Source organism: Rhinolophus hipposideros (assembly GCF_964194185.1).
Source record: "Rhinolophus hipposideros genome assembly, chromosome: 11".
In the NCBI taxonomy this organism is placed as follows: domain Eukaryota; kingdom Metazoa; phylum Chordata; class Mammalia; order Chiroptera; family Rhinolophidae; genus Rhinolophus; species Rhinolophus hipposideros.
This window is the reverse complement of record NC_138057.1, coordinates 65,105,133-65,124,406: the sequence shown is the minus strand read 5'-3', so window position 1 is coordinate 65,124,406 and position 19,274 is coordinate 65,105,133. Positions and strand designations below refer to the sequence as shown.

Genomic DNA, 19,274 nt, shown 5'->3' with positions numbered 1-19,274 from the left:
CTTTAGATGGCCTGTGTTTACTTAGTTCCATGTTGGGTGCTTTCAGTTGCTCAGTTATTTTAGAGTTAAGCTGTGCTTTGGTTCTTTTTTTTCCTCTATCTCACCCAGAGCTGTCAATAAAATTTCCAGAGTCTAGCTTGCTGCTTTTGACTGTGTGGTAAGCCCTTTGAATTAATCTTTTTTCATACAAAACATTTGTATATGGCTGTGCCTTGTGAAAGTTTATCAGATATACTTTAAATTCACATTCTTCACTAGGCGAAAGTGTTTGGGGAAGTCTGTAAATGACTGTTAGGGATCCCAACTTTCGTGCAACAAAGAATCCACTGCTGACTGAAAATTACAGGGTAAATAGTGACAGTCATGTGCTCTTTTCCAGGTTTCGGGCCTAAGATGAGGTCTTGGTGGCTCAGCTATGCTGCTTTCCTGAGCTGGCTCATCAAGGACCTAACAGGCTTTAGTTCTGGGCATGTGACTGTGCTCTTAAACGCAGACAACAGCTAATTGAATTATAAAAGGCTTAGTAAACAAAGATAACTTATTTTTGTTTCCAGTCATAACCAGAAAAACCAAATCAAATTTAAGCTTGAGACTATAGAAAGTTTCACCAACATTCTCTGATTGAACTATTCCTTCTTTGGTTTCTCTAAGGAAGTAGAACATGTGACAGTAAGCCCTGCAGCTGCTTTTCACTTCCTCTTTTATAACTAAATTACTGTAACTATATTTGCTTATTAATTTTTAAGTGTCTTGACTGAAATATATGAATTAGTTAATTCCCTTTAGGATATTCAAGCCTATTAGAAAGTGCCTGGGATGGCTGTCTAGATGGTTGATAATCTATGTTCCAAGGTTCCAGGCCTCCTAAAGTCCATAGTTAACATAGAAATGGTAAGTACAGTGGTACCTCGGTTTTCGAATGTAATCCACGAGTTCTGAAACGTTCAAAAACAGCCGACAGCTGGCCTCAGGATCTTGCACTCAGCGGAAGCCGTGTGACTTGTTCAACTTCTGAGTTGTGTTCGAAAACCGAAGCGTTTACTTCTGGGTTTACAGCGTTCATAAACCAAAATGTTCGTCAACAGAGACATTCGAAAACCGAGATACTGTAATCAGGAGGTTTGCATTTATGTATACATGTATGTATGTATGTACATACGTGTGTCTCAGAGCTTTCCCTGCCATAGTGACTTTGAAATGAAGAAATTTGTGAATGCCTGCTAAATATATGGTACTTGGCTTCAGCTAATACAGATAAAAATAATGCACAATTCCTGCCCCTAGGAAATCGCCAATTAAGCAGCAGCATGAAACCAATCCAGTGTTAATAATCACAAAACATTTTTAAGGGGCCAGTTATAATATTATATACTTGTGTTTTAGATTATATAAAAGGTATATGAAGGCGAATCTGATTAGCATAGTAAAGATAAATCACCAGTATAGAAATAGGAAAAGATAAATCTCGGGTGACTAGTTTGTCTAGTGGTTAGAGCGCGGTGCTTACAACACCAAGGTCGCCGGTTCGCATCCCACATGGGCCAGTTAGCTGCACCCTCCACAGTTAGATTGAAAAACAATGACTTGACTTGGAGCTGAGCTGCGCCCTCCACAACTAGATTGAAAAACAACGACTTGACATTGTGGAAAAACACACTGTTCCCCTATATCCCCCAATTGAAAAAAAAGATAAATCTGGAAATGATCATCAGAGAGCATTTTTTTTTTAATTGGGGGATATTGGGGAATATTGGGGAACAGTGTGTTTTTCCAGGACACACTGCTCCAAGTCAAGCTTCAAGTCAAGGACACGTGTTCCAAGTCAAGTAATTGCCCTTCAATCTAGGTGTGGAGGGCGCAGCTCAGCTCCAAGTCCAGTCGCTGTTTTCAGTCTTTAGTTGCAGGGGGCGCAGCCCACCATCCCATGTGGGAATTGAACCGACAACCTTGTTGTTAAGAGATCATGCTCTAACCAACTGTCTGCCCACAGAAAGCATTTTTAAATTCCATAAAAGATACAGATAAGCCTAGATTCTAATGTTGATTCTGCCCCTAGTTAGGAGTGTGACCAATTCTCATCCTTTGGACAAATCAATTCTCATCCTTGGCTCTCCATATCTCAGTCTATTAAATAGTGAGGTTTGCCCTAGATGATCTTGGAGACCTTTCCCTTCTTCTATAGTTGTGTATTCATGTTAATACAGTTTATCGTTGCAGGTCAGTTTGTGTATCGATTAAGCATGCTTTCTCCCTTACAGGGTTATCTGAGTTGAATCAACATTTTAAGGTAATAGGATTTGTGCACATGTATGTAAAACGTATGGTGTACTTAGTGCCAGGCACTGTACTAACTAATATGTATACATTATCGTATTTACTTCTCCCCCACTACTCTGTGAAGTAGTAATTACTATTATACTCATTTCACAAATGAGAAATTAAGGCTCAGAGAGGTGAGTTGCCCACGATCACACAGCTAAAAAGTAAAAAGAGCCTGGATTTGAAATCAGGCAAGTAGATAGCCACCAGGCTGCCCATGTGCCATTTTCATTATTGTAGAAGTAAATGATGTCACAACTCATAAAACAAGTACTTTAACAACAAAAACTCCCATTTATTAAATATATTATGTAGCATAAATACATGTGCTACTGTTTTTAATGAGAAAAGGAAGGGAGTATAAAATTAAAGTTAGATTAAGGACTTTGGCAACTTAGTGCATTGGCTAACATTTGTTTTTAAAATGTAATTAATGTTGTAATGACTTTTCCCATGAATTATAAACATAGAGACTCAAGTCCAGAGTTAACAAGCCCATACTTGCTAACATAGTTAGGGAGATGTGTACATTTGAAAACACTTTAGAAGTGGAAAATATAATAATTGTAAGAAGCTTATGTATAGAGTTCGTTTTAAAATATTAATAGAAAATAGAACTAATCCAAAAGATAATAGAGTTGACGTGGATTTTGGATTGATTTTGCAATCATTAATTGTGTGGCCATTAGAGCATCTGTGGAAATAGTTTACCCATGACACTTGTTTTTCCCTTGAGAAAAAACCCCACATACCTGCAAAATTAAAATTGCAAAACCAATATGCATAGTTTACCGAAGCTAACGAGAACATTCTTATGAACTATCTGTGCACAAGCTATTATATCTTAACTAGGATCTACACTTTATAAATTTTTCACTATGTTAAAGGCATTGCTCAACTCTCTCAGAATCTTATTCTTTTAGGGAATTGGCCCAGATTGCCCTGGCTAAAAGGAGAAATCTTAGTCTCTTCTAAATTTTATTAGCATTTTTCTTTTTTAAACTTTTTATTTATATTAAGTGTGTTTTTCCAGGACCCATCAGCTCCAAGTCAAGTAGTTGTTTCAATCTAGTTGTGGAGGGTGCAGCTCACAGTGGCCCATGTGGGGATTGAACCGGCAACCTTGTTGTTAAAAGCACCGTGCTCTAACCAACTGAGCTAACCGGCCGCCCCTATTAGCATTGGTTAATGTCTTATTTAGGCTAGCACTGCTCACTACTCATTTAAACCTCTTAGTCCTTTTAAATAGGCATTGCTGGCCCCATTTACAGGAAACTGAAAGAAAGCTAGTAGTACATTACCTTGACAAAACAAGGTAATACTTTCAGATAATATTAAATTTATTTTGCAAAATGTTAGTATATGTTATACATAAAATTAGTGGAAAAAAGACCAAAAGAAATTGTTGGGAAGTTCCAGTAATCACCTAACTAAGAATGCCTTTGAAGAAGAGACGCTCAGAGCTAGACTGGACTGGAAGTTCATTTATTGAGCCAGCCTATTACATACATACCAGACCCTGGGCAGAATATAAAGTCAAGTGGTGATTATAATAAATAATCAGCTACCATGTTATATGATAAATGACTGAATAACTTTTATTAATCTCTGTTGAGTATAATTCCATACAACAGCTACCGGTTATATATCTCATTACAGTTTGTAGTTATATATTACATAATACAGAATTTTCTCATTAAGAGTATATATGCTCCTTGAAAAGAGAACCCAGTTTTGCTGACCAGTGGATACCCAGCACTTAGCACAATGTCTGACACACATTTCTTGAATAAATGAAGTATGGAGTTCTATGGGAGCCTCTAGGAAGGAAGATCATCTAACCTAGACTTTGAGATTAGGGACGTCTTCCAGGGGAGAGGAGGAACAGGAAGAATGTTTCATGCAGAAGGAACAGCATGTCCAAAGGCTGGAGATTAGAAAGTTCTTGCCTTATTTAAGAAACTAAAAGTTCCTCAGTGTGGCTGTAGGACACAGTTGGAGATGAGAAATGGCCAGTCAGGAAGCTGGGGAAATGAGAGGTCAGGTCTTAAGAGGCCTTGTAAAGCTGTGTTGTAGAATTTGGATTTTTATCTTGCTAATATTGAGGTGTCCTTAAGGGTTTTTAGATTGCTGTGGGTGCACTGGGAACAATGGCTAAAAAGCAGGCAAGGCCAAGGCAGGGAGATGAGTCACTTCTAGCTAGGTAGATGTGATGGTGGCCTGAACTAGGGGAGGGGCAGTGAGGATGGGGAGAAGTACATGAGTTTGAGAAGTGTTAAGCAAGTAAAACCAAACGGACTCGGGGATTAGTTATGAACACCAGGGGGGAGAATCAAGCATGATGCCCAGATTTCAGTTTGGTTGTGGATGTTTGCAGAAAGGAGTTAACATACTGGTAGACCTGAGACCGTTATCCTTAGGGAGTCCTGCTTACAAGATTGGCACTTGGCAGACATCTGGCAACGTCATTGGTAAACAGTTCCCAGCACTGATAAGCTTTCTGTAAATGATAAGAGTGGCTCACTTGTATAAACTGTTTGTGCAAACAATATGATTTATGACCCTTGCCTTCCTTGTGGGAGTCTAGAATTTTGGTACTTGCTAGAGGGTTTCTATTTATCAGCCCTCAATAAAACCCTTGGGCACTGAGTCTCTAATGAGCTTCCCTGCTAGACCACACTTCACACATGTTGTTACACCTCATTACTGGAGGAATCAAATGTGTCCTGTGTCACTCCACCGGAAGTGGACTCTTGGAAGCTTCCTCCTGGTTTCCTCTGGACTTTGCGCCAATGTGCCTTTTCCCTTTGCTAATGTTACTGTGGGTCCTCTCGTTGTGATAGATCTTAGAGCCACGAGTACAATTCCGTGCAGAGTCTGTGAGTCCTTCTCACAAATCACTGAACCTGGGGGCAGTCTTGGGGACCCAGACACAAAATGTCATTCACCAAGAGAGGGAGCACAAGAGTAGAAACAGGTTTTACTGGGGCGGTGGGGATTGGAAGATCTAGTTTGGATATGTTGCATTTGTGTTTTCTTGGGATACCTGTGTTGTCTGCCGCTCAGGAGCAAATTCTGGGCTGGGGGTACAGATTTGAGCATCAGCATTTGGATAGCACTTGATACCAAGGTAAATTAAGTAGGTTGCCGAAGGGGAGAGAGTATAAAATCTTGGGGGCATGGACTTTTAAAGATTGGACGAAAGAAGAACAGTCCAAGAAGTTAAATGAGGAGCCAGGGAGATGGGAAGCCAACAAGAAATGGATCCATTTAGCATTTATCAATGTCTTATTTGGGCCAGTTTTTCTTCCTACTCCCTCAGGTATCCCCACAAAAGTCAAGGGAAGAGTATGTTTGAAGAAGAACAAATCAGTTGGCAGTGTAAAAAGGCGGCATATAGGCCAAAAAAACATAAGGACTGATAAACTGTGTGTAGTAACAAAAAGGTTGTTGGTGACCTAAGCAAGAGCAGTTTCTGTGGAGTGGTTGGGGCATAAGATTCTTTGCAAAGGATGGTGAAAGAGGGGTTCTGCCTGTTAGATGAAATGATAGATAGGGCCATGTTTGATGAAGTTAGTAGTACAGTTTTATTTAGATTTAATAAGCTAGTAAAAAGTAGGAAACTATGACTTGCTCAAGGCAAGGATTTATAGTTTGAAGAGACCATGTGGATCAACCACCTCATTTTACAGATGCATAAACAGAGGTCTACGAAGAAGAAATGCCTGGCTAAGTCCAGTGTACAGGTAAGGTCAGCTGATGCTGTCAGATCAGAAATACAATCTTGATTTCGAAGACACTTAGCTACCACTTCCAGCATTGAATGGTGGGATATATAGTCAAGGAGGTATTTGTTCAAGGTTGGAGGTGAGCAGCATTTATAATGTTTCCAGGTTTGAGATATATCAAATGAAATGTCATTTTCATTTTCTACTGACAGTGCCAGATTGGCTTCTCTTTTTGGACTGGATCAGGCAGCTGCCGGCCATGGAAATGAATTCTTCCAGTACACAGCCCCCAAACAGCCTAAGAAAGGCCAGGGAACAGCGGCAACAGGTAAGTTAAGAGGTTAGGACTGGCCCCTACTAAGTTAGTTGAAGGGATAAAGAGCCTTCTCAAAGTGACATGCCAGGTTGTTCATTCTTAATCAGTCTGGCCAAGCTCACCACCAGTGGTACTTACCTCTCTAAGCTCTGAGATATGACTTCTGGCAGCTAGATGGTGTGCCCTTTGTTGAAAACTGATGGAAGAAGATTGCAGTTAAGCTGTTCTGCCCCATGTGGATACCACTCAAAACAACTGCCCAGGGCACTATAAGTAAGTACTCTAGTGTTTTGGTGAGAAGGAAAAGCTGCTTTTTACCTGAATGGGTTAGATGTATGGTGACTGAATTTTTCCCAACTAGATAACGATGCTTGGTTCTATATCTCCTGTACCTTTCATCATGATGGACACAAGAAAATGGAATGGACATTTGTTGAATAAAAGGAGAGAAGGGGGACTGATATTTTTTAAATGCCTGCTATGTGTCTGGTCTCAGGTGCTTTACTTAGATTTTCTTATTTTAATTGTCACAACAATTCTGTGAAACAGGTGAGGCTACCACCATTTTAGAGGCTCAGAGAGGTTTAGAGACTCGCTCAAGGTCGTACAGCAGTGAGTGACAGAGTTGAAATTTGAACTTCGACCTGATTCACTCCAAAGGTTTTCTTCCCTCCCCTACACTTTGCTTTCTTTGTGTAAGAACCAGAAGAGGAGTGAAGGACTGAGAGAAACAGTCCTGAGCTGCTAGCCCTGAACAGGTGATGAGGGACATTAAGTATTTGTTGCATGAAGATGAAAGTATAGAGTGCCTTTTACATGCCAGGCACAATGCTAGCAGTGAGGACATTGTTAGGGTATTCAGAGTCGAATAGTTACAACAGGTACCATGTGGACCATAAAGTCTAAAATAGTTTAGTTTGGCCCTTTACAGAAAATGCTTGCTGATCCCTGCTCTAAATTTTACCTGTCACTTTTGGCATCTTTGCTGTGGATTGCTAGTCCTGTTCTCCAAGCCCTAACCTGGCCAGATTTCTAGTAGGCTATGCCTTTACACTTCCTCTGGCACATCTCTTCATCAGCAGTGTGTTTCTGACTCAATTTAAAGTAGTTGAGTTAATGGATGTGGATAAAAATATACAACCTCAGTCCCCACCCAATGAAGTAACTTGATTTTTTTTTAAACCAGAAAACAACTATGAGTTAATTATACTTTCAAAGAGGAATTATAGAAGCATTTCAACTTAAAAATTACCTGTACAATCTTATGTAGGTATTTACAAATAAAAGATAAAGTAGCAATACAGGAGACCCTTTCGTTCAAGGGATATTTATATAAGAAGGCTTTGTGGAGAAGATGTCTGCAGCATAGTTCTTGAATCTCTTCAGATTTCAGTATAAAAACAGAGCAACTAGATTTAAAGGGCAAACCTATGGGTAATAGTTACATCGAAACCAATTGAGATATCCTTGTGAACCCCCACATATAAGCAGGTGTGGGCAAACCACTAAGAGCCACAAGGTTTGCATGGTAAAACAGGAACGCGGTTGGAGACTATCTGAATCTGAGAATGGGAGAACCCCAAATAGCCAGTAGGTGTTCATGGGAAATATGGCAAGCCATGCACAAACTGGAAATGGTTTTTTACTCACTCTAGTTGGTTGGTGATGGGGACTAAAAGAACTGGGGCACGCTCGCCTATAGGAACTTGTGAAACTCACCTACTGGTGACCTTCCAGGACAGGTCCCCACCGTGAGAAGAACCTGCTGGGAGCAGAATTAAAATGAAGGAGGATAGAGCTATTAGAAGTGAAGGAGAGAAGATCCACGTAAGAATAGGGCTAGCAGTAGAGTCAGGAAGTCTCAGGAGGAAGCTGCCCTATTTTTGAACTTTCTGTGGAAAGAACAGAAGAGGGAGCTCTGTGACATTAGGAAAGCCACCCTGAAGCCCCCGAAAGTTCAGAAAAGCAAATTTCACATAAAAATGAACAATAGTAAAGCATCAGAGTCAAATTCCATGCAAAGTTATTATAAGAACAAAGAGAGCAAGGAACAGAATAGTATCCCTACAAACAGAGAGAGCTCTCTTCCATGAGTGTTTCTTACTGAAGAGATCAAAACTATAACCTCTTACTAACAATAAGAAGGTAACGTAAGACGAGAGGAGAACATAAATGTGAACTGGAAAATCTCAGAAGTGAGTGACAGGACTCCGGCAAGAATTAGAGATGTAAGAAAAATTATTTCAGAAATGAAGACTAAATTAGAAGGAACATGAGAATGAACAAACAACAGATTATACCTCAAGAGAAACAGGTAAATAGGAGGAGAGTTTTGAAATAAAAAAATGAAGATAACATTTCAAAAGAAAGTGACAAATATTGAAGATAGCAAAGAAGATCCAACGTATAGAATATATGTATATTGTGTGTATATATACTTTGTCCCTGAAGAAGGGGAAGAATAAAACCGGGGGGTGGGGAAGAACACACTAAAAGCAAGAAAGCTTTTCTCAAAAAAAAAAAAAAAAAGGGATTTGAAACTACACACTATTAAAGTCCTTGTGAGTGGGGAATTCAAGAATCTGTACAATGCTGATTTCAGAGAGGAAATAATGCTAAGCCAATGAGGTCACATGATTGTGAAGCTCTCTCTCTCTCTCACTTATTCCTCTAGCAAATCCAGGAACAACCTCCATTTCCAGAGCATTAGGTAGGAGATAAGAGGGTATTGGAAGAAGTTAAACTAACCCGAGGAAGATGGGGAGACAGTCATTTTTCTCAGTGGTTCAGACATCTCCTGATAACCTAACTCTGGTCTTAGTTCCTTTTTTCCTGTCATACCCTGCTTACTGGGAGAAAAAGTTTACCGTCGGATTACATACAGCTGGAAAGTGCTGATTGAATTCAAAACTGTACCAAATAATAAGAAAAACATGAACACCAGACTAGGAAAACAAGCACACAATACAAATGGACAACTCATCAAAATAAAACAAATGGGCAATATAAATCCATAGAAAATGTTAAATTTCTGCTTCCCTGTGATCGATAAACGCAAATGAAAGCAACAGTGAGATGGCATTGCCCTTTCCCTACTGCCCCCCTCCCATTGGTGAGGACTTAAAAAGGTAATTCCCTCTTCTTGGCAGAGATGCAAAGGTAGCCGACTCAAATACGGTGAGAGCGTAAACTGGCGTGGCATTCTCAAGGGCACGCCAGGAACAAAACGTTAAAATGTTTCACACGCTTTTACCCCTCACTACCATTTGTAGAAATTTATTCTAAAAATAACTAGAGGTACACACAAAAATGGGTGTTTTAAGGATGTTCACCATACATTACTTATAATAGAGAAAAAAATGGAGACAGCCCCAAGAAATATCAAACAATAGGAAATTGGATACATTTTGGTAGTCATAATGTAGTATTTTATGAAGCCCCTAAAAACATTTTTAGGACGATTGGTTCTTTGTTTTGGAGACTATTTTGAAGAGTATAAGGAAATGCCTATACTTTGTGAGAAAAGGAGGTTGTCAAATCATTATCATTAAAAAGATACGATTTTTTTGTTTTAAAAATAAAAAAAACTGTAAAGTATATATACGTGTAGAAAAAGAGTAGGAATAAAAACATCAAATTATTACTGTTAATTTTTGGATGGTGAGATTATAGGTCATTTTTCTTTTCTTTTTCTTTTTTTAAAGATTTTATTGGGGAAGGGGAACAGGACTTTATTGGGGAACAGTGTGTACTTCCAGGCCTTTTTTCCAAGTCAAGTCGTTGTCCTTTCAATCTTAGTTGTGGAGGGCGCAGCTCAGTTTCAAGTTGTTGTCCTTTCAGTTTTAGTTGTGGAGGGCACAGCTCATCCCCAGGTCCAGTTGCCGTTTTTCTAGTTGCAGGGGGCGGAGCCCACCATCCCTTGCGGGACTTGAGGAGTTGAACCAGCAACCTTGTGGTTGAGAGCCCACTGGCCCATGTGGAAATTGAACCGGCAGCCTTCGGAGTTAGGAGCACGGAGCTCTAACTGCCTGAGCCACCGGCCAGCCCTTTTTTATTTTCTTTATGTGACAGGACTCAGGCAAGAATTAGAGATGTAAGATGTATTTTCTTTATATCTACTATGTGACATGTACTTTACAGTCAGGAAACAAATGTCAATACTGTTAAAAACTAAAATTAACTGAGTAAATTTTAAAAGATCTTATTGGCTTTATTCAACAGTTCACATATCAAGCAGCCTCCAATCTAGCAGTTAGAAAGGAACTCCAAGGAACTGTACAAGATGAAAGACTTTTATTGGCAGAAGGGAGCAGGAATATGAAAGTTAGGTTAGGCAAAAAAGCAGGTTGGTTATTGCAAGGTCACCTTCCTTCCGGGGGTGGCAAGGGTCTCTTAGGCAGATAACCTAACTAGTGCTGATCAGGCAATTCCTGGTTTAAGATTCCATTTCTGGGAGAGCCAAAACTAATTCAGTCTCCGTTTGGTGAGGGTGGAGCTTAGTATAAGCGACTTTATTTGGGGTCTGTTGTCTTGTTTTTACCAATACAAAATTAAAAAATAAACAAGGATGCTTTTGAAAATAAGTTCTTGGTTGCTGTGTCCACTCTAATGTTCTCACTAGTCTTCCAACAAACCATACATGTGATGAGTATAAATATGTGATTTACTCTAAATGTACTATTTTCAAATATTGGTGTTACTCTGTACCTCTGTGTGAGTTACGTAATGGGTGTGATCTGAATATCATACATTTTCTACTCCAGAAGTAAGGGAAGGGAAATAACATTATTTTTACTTCTTATAGCTGTGGAAGTATTGGAGGGAGAAAAGAAAGTAGATGGAATATGACCTCACTTTCTAGAGAATGCTTCTTGTCCGGCTCACAGACTTGTTTGGAGTGGAGTTGGAGTCCTAGGTTCGAGTCCTAGGCGTGCTGCTGTCATCCTGGAAGCACTTGGGTGCTTAGAGCCTCACTTTTCTCATCCCCAGATGAGGTCACAGGGCTGTTTCATGGATCAAACAAGGATAATGGTCATGAAAACATTGTGGTACTAACTACCAACTGTAAAGTACAAAGGAGAATTTTGAAACTGCTTTAATGTTTAAAAATCAGTTTCAAGCAAGAAATGAATGACAAGCAGAGAACAGCATTAGGAATAGAGACAGTGGAAATGTAATGGCTGTGTGTGATGTCAGAGGGGTCGTGGATGGGGGGAGAGGGGTTGTCACTGTGTGGGGGATATAAATGATAAATGTCTATTACATTGTTTTGTGCACCTGAAACTAATAAAAAAAATGTTAAAAAAAAAAAAGAAATGAATGACAACTTTGTTTGCCTCTTCAGGAAACCAGGCGACATCAAAACCAGCACCCGCCACAACAGGCACGTCCACAGTATTGGTTGCAACAGCAGTCCACGCATATCGATAGTAAGTAGCCGAGAAGGAATGCTTCCTGAAGTTGGGTAGGTTAAGTGCCTGTCTTTTCTCAGTAAGCCTCTGTTCTTTGCAGAATGGTTACTCAGCCTTTCCATAGAGAAAGTATCAGTAATGCTTTTTAACTTTCATTTGGAGAATTTTACTCATAAAACTTTGAAGATCCATTATCTTCTCTCTCTTGGATGTGCTTATACCCTTAGCAACTGCCTTTCCAAGTGATCAAAGAACGCTACTCCACCGAGATATGAGTAGTAGATATTTAAAGGATAAAGTAGTTGTGTGAGAGCTTTACATTATAAACTGCTTGCCTCCATTCCTTTCTAGAAGCTGAATGCATTGATTCCCTACTTTTATATGGCAGAAAAGAAAGCTGGCTCTGCTTAGTTTAAAGAAGGATTAATACCTTTTTTTTCCTTTGCTTCTGTAGCACAAATGGTCAATATATAAAGCAGGGCAAATTTGGTGCTGCAGTCCTGGGGAATCACATAGCCAAAGAGGTGAGATTTGCCCCTACGTTTCACGTATATTCAAGTGTCCCAGATCATACTGATGCGATGGATTTGATCTGGGCTTGCCCAAGGTATCGTGTATCAGAGGATTAGAATGATTGATTGTATTGAATGTAAATTTTAATATTAGGTATATAGTAACATTTGTAGTCACATTTTGTTTTATTCTTGTGCATTAAAACAAATCCAACCAGTCAATATCTTTAAGTTTGACCTTTGTGATGTGGACCTAGCTTAAGAATTTGTAGAGTTTTAGAGTAAACCATTTACTAAGGACATCCCTTTGTTATGTGATGAACACTTGGTGTACTACTTAGAGCAGTATGTCTTTGTGCCTGCATTAATGACCGGTGTTTATCCTTCAAAAATTTGACAATGAGGTGGACAGCTGATCACACAGTAAAGTATTGGTTTGGGTCAAAAAAAAGATGTGGCTGGAAGCTCCGAGACTGATTTTCTTGTGTGGGTTGTATCCAGTTTCATGTTCTGCTCCAGAAGGTTTTGAATATTGGTGAACTAAGCATAAGAAATTATAGAATCTTAGCGGTGCAGAGAGCATGAAAGCCATGTTTCTCAGAGACTCTCAGGCATAGAGAGGTAAGATGACCTGTGAGGGTACCTAATATAATAGACAACACTCGTTTATACCAAAAACACACACACAGAATCTTAATTATGGAAATTTGGAAACACATGTAAAAATAGTGGAACCCCTAGATACCTATTACTACACTCTAAGAGTTAATAATTTTGTTTCACCTTAACCCCAGCCTGTCTTCTTTCTTCCCCTGCTCAGATTATTTTGAATAAATTTCCAGCGTGCAATTTTATCGATAAATATCTTAGGATTTATCTCTGAAAGATGAGGATTTTTCCCCCCATTTTTTTATTGTGGAATATTGGGGAATGGTGTGTTTCTCCAGGGCCCATCAGCTCTAAGTCATTGTCCTTCAATCTAGTTGTGGAGGACGCAGCTCAGCTCTATGTTCAATCGCCGTTTTCAGTCTCAGTTACAGGGGGCGCAGCCCACCATCCCATGCGGGAATTGAACTGACAACCTTGTTGTTGAGAGCATGCATTTTAACCAACTGAGCCATCGCTGTCCCAAGATGAGGATCTTTTCAAAACATAACCATTATGCCATATCACACCTTAAAAAAACCCCACAGTAATTCTTTGATGTCATTCACTACCATCTAGTATTCACATTTCCCTGATTGTTTCTTCTTTCTTTTTTTAAATTTGTTTTAATCAGGATCTAATAAGGTTCATTTATTGTAGCTGGTAGTAAATGTCCCTTAAATCTGTTTCATTGTACATCTCAAGGTAAATAAAGTCTGGTTGGCTCTCATTTTGTTATGCTAGCAGCCATGCAGGATTCTTATCTAGCTCTATCATTGGGGGTTGCCATTTGGATTGTAAAAATCTGGTATTGGAATTTTACCACCCTTTAGTATCAGATGGGATGTAGTAGTTTGTGGCAGGTAACATTCCCACTGTAACAATTGTAAAAAAAAAAGGAGATAAATTGCAAAAATTGTATTTTGAAATTCATTGGACAGCTGTGGAAATGGTGAGGACTTCGATGACCTAAAATTTCAGAGAGGGAAGAACCAATGAACAGAGTGTTTCCTTCCCTTGAGACTTGTGCTGATGAATAAGAGTAGACCAAACATTGGGTATGGCCCAAGCAGAGAGACAGGGCAAGAGACATTGGCACGACCTGGAGGAGTTCCAAACACAAGCTTGGTTTGTCCCCATGGGACAGTGCCGAGTTCTGGGGTGGTGCAGAAGTCCAGGGGCTATGCCAGAAAGGCAGAGGGGAAGCTTCTGCAGTCTTGTGGTACATTGGAAATAGTCCTGCTATAGAGCGGGGATCCATAATACGCAATAAACAACTACCTTCCTTTCAATACGTGGGCTAGATTTTGAACTTCATGGGGAGGAGGCTTAAGAGCTCAGCTCAGAATCTCTGATGAGCAGAACTTTCAGGACTGAGAAATCACAGACCTTCCAGGCTCTCAATCAAAAGCTTACGAAGATAATGCTTGAAACAGGGACAATCCAGAAGTGGAGTTACTCTTAGTAAATCTGGTCCTTCCCTGACCCGCTGAGTCTGTAATTGGATGCATTGGGGTGATTGGCCCCTCCTCGCTCTCTGCCTAACAGAGGATACGGAAAGAACTTCCTGGTGCAAGGCTGTGTATGTGCCCCCATCTCTCCCTCTCCTCTGGGGTTGAATTTTAATCATTTGTTTAATGATGGTTATATGTGTGTGTGTTTGTGTGTGGTTGATATATGTGTATAGTAAATATATGTAACATAAAATTTGCCATTTTAACCATTTTCGAGTGTGTAATTCAGTGGCATTAATTACATTCACAATATTGAGCAACCATAACCACTATTCATTTCCAGTTTTTCATTACCCCAGACAAAATCTGTGACCATTATGCAATAACTCCCCATCCTTCTTTCCCTTATCTTCTCGTAACCCCTGCTCTATTTCCTGTGTCTAGGACGTTGCGTATTCTAGATATTTCACAGAAGTGGAATCATACAGTATTTGTCTTTTTGTGTCTGGTTTATATCACTTAGCATAATGTTTTCAAGATTCATCCATGTTGTAGAATGTGTCAGAACGTCATTCCTTTTTACGGCTGAAGAATATTCCATTGTATGTATGTAATACATTTTGTTTATTCATCAGTTGATGGTCACTTGGTTGTTTCCACCTTTTGGCTGTTATGAGTAATGGTGCAGTGAACATGGCATACAAGTACATGTTTGAGTCCGTGTTTTCAACTTCTCTGGGTATATAGTAGCAGTGAAATTGCTGGGTCATATGATAATTCTGTCTTTAGCTTTTCGAGGAACTCCCACAATACCATTTTACATTCCCATAAACAATATATGAGGGTTCCAATTTCTCCTCTACCTTGCCAAGACTTCATATTTTTCCATTTTTTATAGTTATTTTATAGTAGGTGTGATGTGGTACCTATTGTGGTTTTAATTTGCATTTCCCTAAACGACTAGTGATGTTGACATCTTTTCATGTACCTGTTGGCCATTTGTATTTCCCGTAGTCACCCCTCATGCAAATGAAAACACCAACAGAATAAAGACACTGCTAATTATAGTTACAGAGTAAGGCCAAACTGAAAAGAGATTAAAGTGGATAGTGAGAAGATATAATTTAAAATCTAAGCTTGAAGGGATAAACTGACTTTTGAGTTTTAATGCCTGTGTGAAGCACAACCTCTGACATCTAACAGCTGATTTTTGTGTTGCTTTTTAACTTCTGTTCTCTCTCTTTTTTCTGCCCATCTTTGCTTGAGTACAGTATAAGATTCTTCTTTATATCAGTCAACAGCAGCCGGTTACTGTTGCCAGGATTCATCCGAATTTTGAGCTAATGGTAAGACTTCTTTCCATACTAGAATCATTGGTTTCTTTGGGGTAGGTTTGTAGGAGAGATTAGTCTGTGCATACCTGGCGGGAATCAGATCTACTGCTTCAGTCCTGGACGTCAGAGTGGGTATCTTAACAGAGACTCTTGGAAAGGTCTCCAGGCTGCCTTCTGGGAATATGGACTAAAGGATGATTGGTGGAGGTTGGGAGGGAATAAGAAAGTTCCCTGACATCTCTCTTTGGGTCCATCTGAGTGAAGGCCCTTCTATATGAGTTCAGGCAGTCAAATTTATCTTCTGTGCCGCCTTTGGTTGAGTTATTCCAACATTTCTCCTTTCCCTAGGTTCGGCCCAATAACTATAGCACCTTTTATGATGACCAGAGACAAAACTGGTCCATCATGTTTGAGTTGGAAAAGGCTGCCGTGGAGTTCAATAAACAGGTAATGCCATCTTATTCTTCCTGTGAATTGCCAAACACTAGTTTGGATTGCCCTTGATTTGGGGAAATTATATGGAAAACCCATAACCTGCTCTATTTTGTTAGTGGCAAGCATAAAAAAACCCCACTAAATGTTACTTGCGCTTATTGTATTTCAGGGAAATAAGAAGAATGTTATTGAAATTGTTTGAAAATGAGACTTTAAGAGAAAAAAGGTTAATATAAACTTAGTTCTTTAAAACATTTCCACTTCATAAATTAAGGAATGAATAAAACTGTTTTTTAAAAGTTGTGTTTTTTAAAAGGAATTTAAAAATTTTTGGCTCATTATCACTGTAGAAAATTTAGAAAAACATTTTTAAAAAAATTACTCATAGTCCTACTACCCAAGGAAACCACTATTAATATGTTTCTTTTCTTTCTACACATAATATATGTAAGTAGGTATGGTCCTTAAGTGTTCTGTATTTTGCTTGTTTTATTTAACAATATATGATGCATCTTTCCCCTCCACATGAATAATTAGTTGGAAACATTTTTGAAAGCTGCATAATATGAATGTTCCTTAATTTATTTAGTCCTTTCCTTGCTTTTAGGCATTTAGATTGTTTTCAGTCTCTGAAATAAATGATAACTGTACATTTTTGTATATAAGTCTGTGATTCCTGCCCCCCCCCCCCCATTTTTTCCTTATGCTAGCTTTCTACAAGTGAAAGATTGGGAAAGGCTTTGGATATTTTTAGGTTCTGTGTAGACTTTGGCACACTGCTTTCAGAGAGACTGTACCACTTCACATTCTTGTCAGTTCTCACTATACCTTTGCTGACATTTAGAATTATTATCTTTTTTCCTTTTAGTCTTATTTGCTTGGTAAAAAAAAAGGTATCTCATTGTTTCAGTTAGCATTTATTTGATTACAACAATGAAACATTTTAAAGAAAATGAGTAGCAAGTTTCTATGTATGCTATGTTAAAACATTGACTAAAATGCAAAAAAAACACTGACTATAGAATAATTATTCATAAGATGTGTCTGATTTTATCTAAGATCTATGCTAAGATAATGTGGCTAAATCTGTAGGAGGTAGAGAGATGAATTCTGGGAATGAAACATGGTTTTGTAAAGGGCTTTTTTTTCTAGTTTATTGTCTTTAAAAATGCTTTTAGAAATTTGTTTAGACTCTCTCTTTCTTTCTAGGTTCCCAAATAGTGAAGCAGTAAATCAGTATGGTGATGATAGCTAATGTTTCTTGTATACTTACTATTAATTGCCAAGTACTCTACTTATATTAGCTCAGTCTTCATAACTACCTAGGAGATATGCAAAGCTTTTATCTCCATTTTACAAAAAACCTCTATGAAATAAGGTTCACAGAGGTTAAGTTACTTGGCCGAGGTCATAAGTTAATAAGTGGCAGTTAATAAACCCAGTTCTGTACCCAGACAGTCTGACTCCAAAACTATACTCTTAGAAACTTTGATTCCTGGCACGATGACTGACTTTGGAATGGTGTACTTCTAAACATGTGATCTGTTTTACTGGTGGACATCACTGTTCGGAAAACAACATTAGCAATAATGGAGTGAGTACGTACTGAGTTTAAACTAAGTTTATGCTGCTTTGATTTCGGCTCGCAGGTGTGCATTGCCAAGTGCAACAGCACTTCCTCCCTGGATGCAGTGCTCTCACAGGACCTCATTGTAGCAGAGGGCCCTGCTGTAGAAGTTGGAGATTCTTTGGAAGTGGCCTATACCAGCTGGCTCTTCCAAAATCATGCACTGGGCCAGGTAAGAAAGGGTACCTTGCAAATTCTTTTGTAATTTAAATAGCATGAGGGTATTCAAATGTAAGGTAGTGTTACTATAACTTTCTCCTGTTGGAAGATAGAAATCTTTAGGAACCCTGCTTTAGTCACTACGACTGCTTTGGGGGCATAGTCATGTCCTGCTAATGCATAAAATCTGCTCCATGCCACTATGTCACTCCTACTTAGAGAAAATGGAAACCAGTTTCCTAAGTATTCTTTTTGGTAATTGTGCACTTGTATGTATGTCTTGTCCTCCTATACCAGTTTTAAAGTTGAATGTGTTCTTATGGGATTAGGTCTTCAAACTTCTTTCTAGACCTTCCTCATAGTTTCTGTTTTTCTTATAGCAGTTACTGTAAAATAGGTGGTGTTTGTTGTGTTTTAATATTATTAAGACTACAAAAGCGGTATGGTATGACAGAAAAAACTTTATGAGCCAAAAAAGTGGATTCAAATCCCAATTTTATCCTAACGTCACCTTGTCAAGTCTTTTAAGCTCTTATATTTATTTTGCCCCTCACTGGTGGATGGAGGTCAGTGGTTAGTAGCAGGATTGGTGTCAGCATTAAATGAGATAATTTATTTGAAAATTCTTCATAGATGAAAAATGCTTTTAAATACATGGTGGTAGAGGTTAACTTTTTTTTCTAAACCTGGAAAATCAGTGCCTCAGAGATACTCAGTGTGATAACACCCTTTAGCCATGATGTTGTCCCGTCTTTTCAAGTCTCTTAACTATTTTCCCAGTATATTTAACATTCCCTATTCTAGAAATACTGTGTTGGTACCGTGTTTCCCTGAAAATAAGATCTAGCCGGACCATCAGCTCTAATGTGTCTTTTGGAGAAAAAAATTAATATAACACCCGGTCTTATTTTAATGTAACATAAGACCAAGTCTTATATAATACATCATATCATATAATATAATACCAGGTATAATATAATATAATATAATATAATATAATAATATAATATAATATAGTGTAAAATACTGTCTTATATTAATTTTTGCTCCAAAAGACTCATTAGAGCTGATTGTATGTATTGAGTTGCATATCATAATAATTATTATTTTTGAAATTGGTTGGCCTCATTTATCATTTACTTTGACCAAATTGCAGGTTTTGGGTTCCACTGCTAACAAAGATAAGCTGCTTCGCCTGAAATTAGGCTCAGGAAAAGTCATCAAGGTAAAGGCTTCACTGTGTTCTTACATGGTTTCATAAATTATAGTGGGATTAATTTAGATTGAATTTTGTGAAATTTCTAACCTGGATATCCTCTGAGAGTCTGGAAAGG

General features: G+C 38.6%; 1 protein-coding gene across 8 annotated transcripts in view; it reads left to right on the top strand.

Moving 5' to 3' along the window:
- FKBP15 (FKBP prolyl isomerase family member 15) overlaps positions 1–19,274 on the top strand; it is a 51,159-nt gene that overhangs the window by 1,457 nt on the left and 30,428 nt on the right. For all 8 annotated transcript variants that reach the window (XM_081067192.1, XM_081067193.1, XM_081067196.1 and 5 more), the window contains exons 2-8: positions 6,260–6,375; positions 11,708–11,792; positions 12,229–12,298; positions 15,657–15,731; positions 16,068–16,166; positions 17,804–17,953; positions 19,097–19,165. In XM_081067192.1, the coding sequence (XP_080923318.1) occupies positions 6,260–6,375; positions 11,708–11,792; positions 12,229–12,298; positions 15,657–15,731; positions 16,068–16,166; positions 17,804–17,953; positions 19,097–19,165 (664 nt within the window). The remainder of the gene's footprint in view (positions 1–6,259; positions 6,376–11,707; positions 11,793–12,228; positions 12,299–15,656; positions 15,732–16,067; positions 16,167–17,803; positions 17,954–19,096; positions 19,166–19,274) is intronic.